The sequence below is a fragment of the Cynocephalus volans genome, chromosome 4, assembly GCF_027409185.1.
Source record: "Cynocephalus volans isolate mCynVol1 chromosome 4, mCynVol1.pri, whole genome shotgun sequence".
NCBI lineage: Eukaryota > Metazoa > Chordata > Mammalia > Dermoptera > Cynocephalidae > Cynocephalus > Cynocephalus volans.
This window is the reverse complement of record NC_084463.1, coordinates 37,159,444-37,170,490: the sequence shown is the minus strand read 5'-3', so window position 1 is coordinate 37,170,490 and position 11,047 is coordinate 37,159,444. Positions and strand designations below refer to the sequence as shown.

General features: G+C 42.7%; 1 protein-coding gene across 1 annotated transcript; it reads right to left on the bottom strand.

The window, feature by feature from the left end:
* Positions 1–3,343: 3,343 nt before the first annotated feature.
* Positions 3,344–10,427, bottom strand: LOC134376004 (olfactory receptor 2W3-like). Its single transcript, XM_063094706.1, has 2 exons — positions 9,550–10,427; positions 3,344–3,416 (listed from the first exon to the last, which is right to left on the bottom strand). The coding sequence occupies exons 1-2, from the start codon at positions 10,425–10,427 to the stop codon at positions 3,344–3,346; spliced, it is 951 nt and encodes a 316-aa protein (XP_062950776.1).
* Positions 10,428–11,047: the final 620 nt, after the last annotated feature.

Genomic DNA, 11,047 nt, shown 5'->3' with positions numbered 1-11,047 from the left:
CACAAAAGCAAGAAAAACACACTTAAAGTTCAGTACAGAGTGCAGGCTGGCTCCAGAGAAGGAGCAGCTGCTGCTGAAAGCAAGTTAGACACAAAGTGAAACGTACACACCTCAGCCGTGGCCTCCAGGACAGTGAGCTGCGACCCGCCTTCAGCTGGGATTTGACTTTTATAGTTTATGCAATGAACATTCAGTTAAGGGGTGGTTCCCAGTTCCATGCACCAGGCGTATTCAAGAGTATTCTGTGCTCTCTATCGAGCATGCCCAGCCACTGGATTTGCATAGCCAGCCCTGTGGTCTCATTTTCCTGGGTTGGTGCTGAAAACAGGTCTAACTGGCAACAGTAACTTTCCCCCTGGGGAGAGCTCAGAGGAGGGGGCCTGAGACCTCTGGGAGTGGCTGGAAACCCAGAGGTGTGTCCTGAAACCCAAGCACAGGAAAGTGAGCGCCTCCTGTATCCTCTGTACTATTCTATTTTCTTCAACTTCTTGTAAATCTGCCATTATTTCAAACAAAATGTAAAAATATATAAAGTAACATGTAAAAAAATTAGCTGGTCCTTCAACACAGATAGAGAAGCACTAGACTTGGACTGAATCAGCTATGCCAAGAGTGTTAAAAAAAAAAATCTGACGTTCATTGTCAGCAGTTATGGCAGGATTCTACAGGATGCAATCTATTGCTAAATTTTTATCCATTCTCTACTGTTATCATAATGCTGTGTAAGACAAGCAAACGAAAACACAAAGCCCAGTGGCACCAAACAATGCATTTCCATTGAGCTCACTGGCAGCTCTTCTGCAGTGCTCACCTGTGTCTGCAACCACTGGCTGGCTCAGCTGGGGAATGGCTGGTCTCAGATGCCACAGGTGGGATGACCTGGCCTTGCTCCATGTGGTCTCTCGGTCTTCAGCAGACATGTGTGTCCTTGTTCTTGTGACAGACACAGCACTCCAGTAGAGCATGTGGAGGGCAGCAAGCCTTCAGAACTGGCCACTGGCCTTCTCACTGCAAGGCCAGACCAGATTCCAGGGGTGAAGTCGTGGACTCCACTTGAAAGGATAGTGGGTGAGGAAAGGGAAAGGATTGAGGCCAATTTGCAATCAGTTGACCAGATCCTGGCAGGTCATTTAAGCTGCCACATTCTCCAGCATATCGAGTGATCTCAGAGCATAGACACTAGTGCCTCACTTGCTGGCACTAAGGGCTGCTGATGAAGTCCTGCTCCTCTCTCTCAAGGACAGACACCATTAATTGATGACTGTAGTCTGCTGATGAACTTAGATGTGGCTTTAGAATCTTTGGGAATTAGATTTACGAATTGAACTCTATCACTCAGCACTGCAATTGTGGACAATCAGTGGGTAGCTCAGGAGCCCCCCAGCCCCTTCAGGGGACAGCGGACATGCATGTGTGGTTAGTAAGAGGTGACTGTACCCTCTCAGATATTAATCTTGACCCCTCTCAGGTCACTGTGGCCCAATTTCAAGGCCCATGAGCATCTACCTACTGACTGACAAGCAGGGAGCAGCCAGGCATTTGTCAGGGAAAGCGTCTCTTGTGCTCCTCCACATGCCATGGGTAGCATTAGGCTGCAAGTGGGGTCCTCTGAGCTTCTTGGGGTAAGACACAGTGTATTCCTGTCAGTTTGGGGGTTATCAAGGATAACAGATGTGGTTACAATAATAGAACTCCTCGGGAATGGCACAAAGGAAACCTGAATGTGTCAGGTAACACACTGGGTCTGAATTCAAGGCACTGATACAATCATATTTGGATGCTCTCTCACAGTCCTGGGAAATAAAAGCAGAAGATAGGAAATTGGGAGCTGCAAGGGAGGATGCGGATTTCCCTGGTGCAGGAACGTGTTCTCCACTACTGGGCCCCACAGGATCAGAGGGCACAGAGAGCCACGCTGGTGATCCTGGAACCTGGCTGGGGCAGGATTCCTGAAAAGGGAAAAGTCTCTCTGCCTGGTGTTCACTGGGATCTGTTTCTGTAACAACATTACAGCTTCCAAAGAGCAATTATGGAACCCTGGGGACTTTAGAGAAGCAGAAACCATTCACCAGCTTCTCTGCAGTGTCTCTGTGCTAGACCCAATAGCAGGCAGATGGGAAGGATATCTGTGCTGGCCAGTAGAACAGGTTTGCGGCTCAGATACATGAAAAACCTCTTTAGAAGTGGTATTTGGAGGGGGGCTACATAAAGAAGAGGGCTGCTCATCACACAAGTCCAGTAGCATGGAGCTCGTATGTACCAGAGCAGGCAGGGGAGGAAACAGATGACCGCAGAGATGAAAAGAGGTACTAGAAGTTCATTTGGTCAGTCAGTCTGGGGCAGCACCAGTGACGTGTGTGGTGTGAGCAGGGCCCTGGCAGGGAGCTGGGACACAAGGCGAGGCTCAGGCCTCGGGGAATTTTGCATCCAGCAATGATGCAGAGAGAACACCAGCACTGCAGAGACCAAAGCATCATGAGGGCCAACTGCAAGATGCACCCCTCTCCAGCCCCCAAAACCTCAGTTACCACACCCAGGACAGACCATCAGAAGGGGAAGTCGGAGAACAAGGTCAGTTGGAAGCTGTCACGTGATGATTCTTCAGTCTCCACCCCCTCTCTGATTCCCCAACCCAGGCCTGAATCACTGTCGATTCACACCAAGTGATCAAAATGTCTAGATACTGGCAGCAGAAGGCTTGGGGCAGGAAGATGGGGAAATCCAGATGGTTTTTATAGTTGACAGAGGGGAGAGATTTTATCATTCATGAGCGTATTCTCTGCCTCTACCAATCCATCCCAGGCCCTTTCATAGAGATCCGAGATTTCAGAAACAGGGCCTGGTGGACCCTATTTACAGTTTTGTTCTTTCATGTTCTACCATTTTGAATGAGTCAACTGTCACAGTCTCTTGGTGGTTGGATCCAGAGAACATGAGATTGGCTGGAGTTGCAGGAGAGCCTGGAGCTGGGTGTGTCAGAGGGCTTCCCGGCCTGCAGGGCCCCGGCACGTGAGAATGAAGTTGTTCCTGTTGCTGTGCTGCTTGCTGTTCTGTCTTCCCTCCCCTCTCCCTCTGGAGCATTTTTTCTCCTTCCCTCTACATTTCACTCACTGATTTTAGCCAGAGCTAAAAGAGAGCTTCATTACTAGAAACTTGTTCGTGGCTGGAGGAGTTGAAATGGAGATGGTGTCGTCCTGTGTCCTCAGACAGTGCTAGGATGACAATCCTATGTTAAATTTATGTGTTCTCATTTTTGTTGTGTATGACTTTATTTCTGTACATTTAAGCATTTATGTTCCTGTGTAATGATTAATTAAGTGTAGTGAAAGGACTGTTCTCAAAGTTAGGAAAAGCCCTTGCTTCTCTGGAGCCTTCGCTCTGCACGTTTCCTTTGCTCTTGCCAGTCCTTATTTCTCTTCACTCTTTTTTCCCACATGTCATCTTCTTTATTCCCCACTTTTGTTCCTCTGGGCTGGCCCTTCAATCCCCACTCTGTTCCAGGATTTGCTGATGCAGAATGCTTTCAAGGCAACAGGGTTATTCTCTAGAGAATCGGCTTTTGTCTTCCCCTCCGCACCCCTCTCCTCCTCTGTTCTTTTTTCCTCTTCTCTTTTTTCATTCATTCATCTCCTACCAATTCTGCATCTCATCAGGTCCCTCCCATAGTAAGTTTTATCAAGAAAACATCAGTGACTAGCACAGTCCATCTGTAATGTCACAGTCCAGGGGAATCCAGTGGTGGTGGTGAGTGGATTTCTCTTGGCCCTATGGGCCTGTTGATCTAGACATGAGGATGAATTAGGAGACAAGCAGAACATTCTGGGATCATCATCTCTAACACGCAGGCCGGTGGTCTTAGTGAAGTCACTGGAGTTTAGAAACTGGGTTAATTTATCCATGTCACGGTATGCTTGGGTACCCACTTCTGCATTCCTCTCCCTAAGCCTCCTGTACAGGGTGTTTGACTACTGTATAGACACAAAAATAAACCAGGAAAGTAAAATAGTAAATATATTAGTAATCATAGTCAATAGTTGTAGTGGTAGTTGTAGTAGCTGAATGAAGGTCTAGGGCTATGTGTAACCCAATGGTGCAGTCTATATGGAAATGACGTTAAACACATTTCACAGCACAGCCTTTCTTGTAAAGTTGTTTAAAAGTGGGAGAGACTTTGCATCTCCCTCTTGCCTTTGATTGCAAATGGTGTTTGTATGCCTATCATACTGCTTCCCACTGCAGCTGGGATCACAGACCTGCATCCCTGAGGGGGGAAGCCCCAATATTCTGTACATATCCCACTGGGAAGTTGCCTTCTGTTGCTTTACAGCTGCTCAGCAGTCATCCTGATGGTGTGACCTGCTTCTTGCAGGTTAGTGGACCATCCTTGCTGCGTGTCTAAGGGCAAGACATTTTCCTTTCCTTTGCTTCATCTGCAACCTCTGAACACCCTGCCAGCCTAAAGCTATGCTGGTGAGACACTTGGAAAGACCCACACGCTTCTGAGGGCAGGAAGCTGCAGAGACACCAGTACATCCCTGCTCTGCTTCTCTGTGGCACCGGGCATCATGTGTGTGTGTGTTTGTGTGTGTGTGTGTGTGTGTGTGTGTGTGTGTGTGTGTGTGTGAGAGAGAGAGAGAGAGAGAGAGAGAGAGAGACAGAGAGAGAGAGAGAGATGTGAATGTAGGTTCATGGTGCAGGCCTCTGTTTACAGGAGAGTGATGTCTGATGGGGTTTCTTCAAATTAGGTTTTTAAAATTATGTGAAAAGAATATATCCAAAGATCCTTCATGTAATAATCCACTTTGGAATTTTATATACTTTTAATTGGTCTTGCATCAGTATTCTTTTTGGGATAAGCCAGTTTGTCTTGAACCCACACAGGAGCAAGGGGCCACAGACAACTGAAGAAAAGGAGCCACTCAGGGTCCAGTTGAGTTATTGCAAGGGACTGGCACATGGCCCATCCTATGGGAAATGTTTGGAGTCTGGGCAGTGGAGGAGACAGGCCCATTGGGGGAACACTGGGGCACAGCATGGGCAGCTGATCTGCCCTCCAATCATCACAGGACCACTCAGTGGAGAGCGGTCAGAAATATATGACTGCAAGAGATACAGTTTGCAGAAAAAACTCAGGCCCAGACCAGAGTTTCCAACAACACAACTGTACCAGAACTCACAAGACCCAGAAGTATATACATGGTCAACAATTAAAAACTGAAGTATGGGTCTCGTTTCATTTTCCTGCATATTGATATCCAGTTATACCAGCACCATTTACTGAAGAGGCAGTCTCTTCCCCAGTGTACAGGCTTGGTGCCTTTCTCAAAGATCAGATGGCTGTAAGTGTGTGGCTTGATTTCTGGATTCCCTATACTATTCCATTGATCAGTGTGTCTATTTCTATGCCAGTACCATACTGTTTTGGTTATTATAGCTTTGTAGTATAGTTTAAAGTCAGGCAGTGTTATGCCTCCAGCTTTATTTTTTTTTGCTTAGCATTGCTTTGGCTATGCGTGGTCTTTTGTTATTCCATATATATGTCTGGATAGTTCTTTCCATTTCTGAGTAAAATGTCATTGGAATTTTGATGGGGATTGCATTGAATTTGTATATCACTTTGGCTAGTATGGACATTTTCACAATGTTGATTTTTCCAATCCAAGAGCATGGGATATCTTTCCATCTTTTCGTATCCTCTCTCATTTCTCTCAGCAGTGGTTTGTAGTTCTCATTATAGAAATTTTTCACTAAAGTCAACTCAAAATGGATTTAAGAATTAAATGTACACCCTGAAACAATAAAACTTCTTAAAGAAAATATAGGAAAAACACTTCAGGAAGTAGGACTGGACACAGACTCCATGAATATGACCCCCAAAGCACGGGCAACCAAAGGAAAAATAAACAAATGGGATTATATCAAACTAAAAAGCTTCTGCACAGCAAAAGAAACAATTAACAGAATTAAAAGACAACCAAGAGAGTGGGAGAAAATATTTGCAAAATATAAATCTGACAAAGGATTAATATCCAGAATATACAAGAAATTAAAACAACTTTACAAGAAAAACACAAGGAACCCAATTAAAAAATGGGCAAAAGAGCGAAATAGGCATTTCTCAAAGGAAGATATATGAATGGCCAACAGACACATGACAAAATGCTCAATATTACTTGGCATCAGGGAAATGCAAATCAAAACCACACTGAGATACCATCTCACCCTAGTTAGGACGGCTAATATCCAAAATACTCTGAACGATAAATGCTGGTGAGGTTGCAGAGGAAAAGGGACTCTCATACATTGTTGGTGGGACTGCAAAGTGGTGCAGCCTCGATGGAAAATGGTATGGAGGCTCCTCATACAATTGCAGATAGATCTACCATATGACCCAGCTATCCCACTGCTGGGAATATACCCAGAGGAATGGAAATCATCAAGTTGAAGGTATACCTATTCCCCAATGTTCATCGCAGCACTCTTTACAAAAGCCAAGAGTTGGAACCAGCCCACATGTCCATCATCAGATGAGTGGATATGGAAACTGTTTTATATCTACACAATGGATACTACTCTGCTATAAAAAAGAATGAAATACTACCATTTGCAATGACATGGATGGACCTAGAGAGAATTATATTAAGTGAAATGTGTCAGGCACAGAAAGTGAAATACCACATGTTGTCACTTATTTGTGAGAGCTAAAAATAAATAAATAAATACTCACAAAAAAATGAAAAAACAAACCAAAAAAAAACCAGGGGTTGGGGGTGAAGAAAACATAACAATTGCAATTCCTTGAAATTGATATGACAAGCAAACAGAAAGGAGATTGTTGGGAGGGAGTGGGGAGAGGGAGGCGGGAGGGAGGTTTCGGTAATTGTCCACAATAATCAACCACATTTTATATTGACAAAATAAAATAAAATAAAATATTTTTTTTAAAAAAACAAAAAACTAGCTGCACAATAAGCCTTCCCCAGGGAACTAGAAGGAAAGTAGCTGTTTAGTTCAACTACAGGGCTCCAGTGCTGGTCCCTACAGGAAGTTCCATTTGAGAAGTAAGCAAAGAAGAGCAAATTAGTTCCAGTGCAGAGTTTACGTAGTGGAACAGTGAATAATCCAACACAGAACTGAAAGAAAAAACAAAATATCCAACCCACAGGTCAGAGAGAAAGTTTGATATTACCTAGTAAAGTTCTAACACCACCAAAAACACCTGTAAAACCTAGAATGACTGGAAGCCCCCTGGGCTCCCAAGCCAGGAATGGGGGAGGGCAATGAGCCTCAGTCATGCCCCCCTGACTACCACACACAGCCCTTTGATGACCACTGACACACGGCAGGAAGCACCCCAGGCTCCTGGGCTGGGTTGGTGGGAGGCCAAGCGTTTCAGCCACGCTTCCTTGAAGCCTACATCCAGCCCAGCAATGACCCTGCCATGCGGGAAGCCTCCTGGTCTCCCCTGCTGGAATGAGGAGGGGTGCCACAGGCCTTGACCAAGCACCCCCTGCTTCCTACTCCTCACACGCTCTTTCCTTCCTCCTTCCCTTCCCCCTCCTGCACAACTGCTCTGCAATATCTTAGAATGTAAAAAAATAATAATATTAATAAATAAATTGAAAAAAAAGAAAAGGTGGTAGGAGAATCCCAGTCTGTTTTGAACAGACTCAGTCTCCACAAGGACATATACAGGACATGTGACCTTTCCAGAAATTCCAGAGATTTTTGACTAAACATTCAGATTTCAGCTGAATTTTGTGATCTAAAATAAAAGTCACAATGAATTCCTAATTGTGTAATTGAGTCTTAACTGGACAGATGAATTTGTCGAATATTTTTCCTTCTTCCTCAGATTGTGACATCAGTTAACCTGCTTTAACTATCTCACCACCAGTTTCTTAATTAAAAGGAGAAAAGTAGACCAGATCATTTTTAAAAATATTTCCATCTACAACATTTCATTACTCTTGTTTTAAATATTTATTAAATGCACTGTTTTTTGATATTTCTTAAAAGTATAGTACATGCAAAAGTGCTTTTTACTTAAGTGTTCTTTATACTTACACATTTAATTAGACTTGAGGCTTTATAAACTATTTTTAAATTGTCTATCTATTTACATATACATACATATATATGGAGAGAGAGAGATACATTCACATTTATTGTATTGCTATTTCTCCCTTCAGATCTGTCATAGATACAAAAATCTGGAACAAAGTACTTGAAAACCAAATTTAACAAAACGTTGAAGGGATTATACATCATCGCCTAGTGGTAACTACCCCCGAGTTGTGAAGATTGTTCAAAATAGGCGAATTAATAATTGCGTTGCATCACACTAATAGAATGGATAAAAATAACACAATAATCTCAATAGATTCAGAAAAAGCATTTCATGAAATTCAAAACCCTTTCATGATAAAAACTCAGAAAACTAGGTATAGAAGGAGTTTACCTCAATGAAATAAAGGCCATATATGAAAAGCCCACAGCTAACATCATACTCATTTCTAAATATTTTTTACACACTGATCAAATGAAAACAGAAGTTATTATTATTTTATGAATGCAGCAACTTTCTCACAAGGACAGGTTCCTACTGATATATTTATTTCAGTCTGAAATGAAAATGGCTTTTTGTTGTATTGCTCTGCATTCTGTAGTCTTTTTCAATCGAGTTGCCAATTTGAGTCCCTTTCTCCCTCTCACTGATATTAAGGATAAATCATATGTATATTTCATTTATTGTGAAATCACCCAGCTATTATCATATGATTTAGCAATGAAAACTGACCAAGGGTTCAGAGAGGAGGCTTTGGAATACCAGGGGAAGGGATATTATTGACTAAAATGATCCATACCACAACACTTAGCAGTTCAGGAATGGGTCTCCTTGGTAAGTAATTTTCAGCTACATGTAAATTTTGATTTAGTATGTAATATTTTCATCCGGATAGAGCGTGGATTCAGGAGACTATGCCAAAGTAGAAATAAAAGTCTACTTTTATTTATCATTCTTGCTATTAATACAAGCGTAAATGAGAGAAATATGAGTGAATATAAATACATATACCAAAACAATGAAATGCAAAAGTTTAATTTTGTAATGGTGTCTAACCCAAATCTGTAACGGCATCAATTCACTTCATTTTTATAACTTACTAGAAATAGTATATTAATTACTATTCCTGTTATTGAGTACATACTTATGACAGGCAACATAATTATTGATTTACATTTATTAACTCATTAGGTACCACAAAGTTAACATTCAGTAAGTGCTAGCATAATGCCATGTGCAAAATGAAACAACTTTTTGAAAAAGAGAATATTGAGGAATCAACTGTTATTATATATTAACATAAATAAATATATTAATTTATCTTCACAGAAAATAAGAAAGTTCCAAGTACATGTCAAAATTTGGTATCTGACTAATCAGATATCTCAAATGAGGATTTTCAAAAAAGTACAAAATGTCCTGTAAATCGTATTAGGGTTAGCAGTGACACTGAAAGGAATGATAGATGCCAAATATCAAATAATGTATAGATCAGAGGATTGAGGAGTGGGGTGACGATGTTGTAGAAGAGGGTGAGGAACTTGCCCTGGTCCTGGGAGGAGTTGTTGCCCGGTTGCATGTACATGTAGATGATGTTTCCATAGAAAAGTGAGACCACAGTGAGATGGGAGCCACAGGTGTTCAAGGCCTTTTGCCTCCCTGACGCTGACCGAATTTGTAACACAGCCTTCACAATGTAGCTGTAGGACACCAGGATAAACACCAAGGGTGACAGGACAATGTCAACTGCCAGGACAAAGACAGTGTCTTCGATGGCCAGAGTGTTGATGTAGGCCATCTGGATCAGGGCTGGCATCTCACACAAGAAGTGGTCCACCTTGTGGTACCCACACTGGGGTAAGCTCAGGGTCACTGGAGACATGATAAAAGAGTTGGTCAACACACAGCCCCAGGCCACTGACACCAAGCCCAGGTAGAGCCTTGGATTCATGATCACCATGTAGTGCAGGGGCTTGCAGACAGCCACAAACCGGTCATAGGCCATGACGGCCAGGAGCAGGCACTCAACACCGCCAAGACCCAGGAACAGGAAGAGCTGGATGGCACAGCCCGTGTAGCTGATGGTCTTGTCCTGTCCATGAAGGTTATAGAGCAGCTGAGAAATGGAGCTGGTGGTAAAACTGAGGTCCAGAAAAGACAGGTGGGTGAGGAAGAAGTACATTGGAGTGTGCAGGTGAGGGTCCAGCCAGTACACCAGGATGATGGTGGTGTTGCCCAGAAGGGTCAGGAGATATGCTATCAAGATGACCACAAAGAGGATCCCCCTCTGCAGATGGGGGCGGTCAGAAAACCCCAGAAGGATGAAATGGTTTTGGGTGCTGTCATTGGTTCCATCCATCTCTACTGCACTTGAAGAGAAATATGGATGCTATTAACATGATCACCCAGTATTAAAGGAGCACTTACGATTAGACAGGCATTTTTCTATGCTTTTGACATTTATTTACTCATTTAACCCCAATGACAATGTAGGCACTATCTTTATTATAACCAATTTATAGAAAAGAAAACTGAAACACATGTGTTAAGCAAATTGTCATATGTAGAAAGAAGCAGAGCTGACTTTGAACCCAGGACACATGGCTTAGATTCTTTGTCCTTAACATCTGCTGGTACTGCCTCTAAATCCAGTGAAGCCAAAGATGACTCCTGCTATGGCCCAACCATTGATTCTTCTAGAGACCCAAGTACCTGAGCTCCTGTCAAAACCCCAAAGACCCAAAACCAGCCCTGAAATAATCAGTAAATAGTATTTAGGTAATATCCAGTGTATGTAGAATACATCATCTGCTCTTGATCCCAAAGAAACACTTCACTCATTTGGTTATTATTCTCAAGATAATGTTTAATTTCCTAATTAGATAAATAATGTATGAGACAACAGAATATTATTCAAGCAACATACACATAACATCTCTCTTTCTCTTGCTGCCTTCATTGGGTTTGGAATTGAAGAAA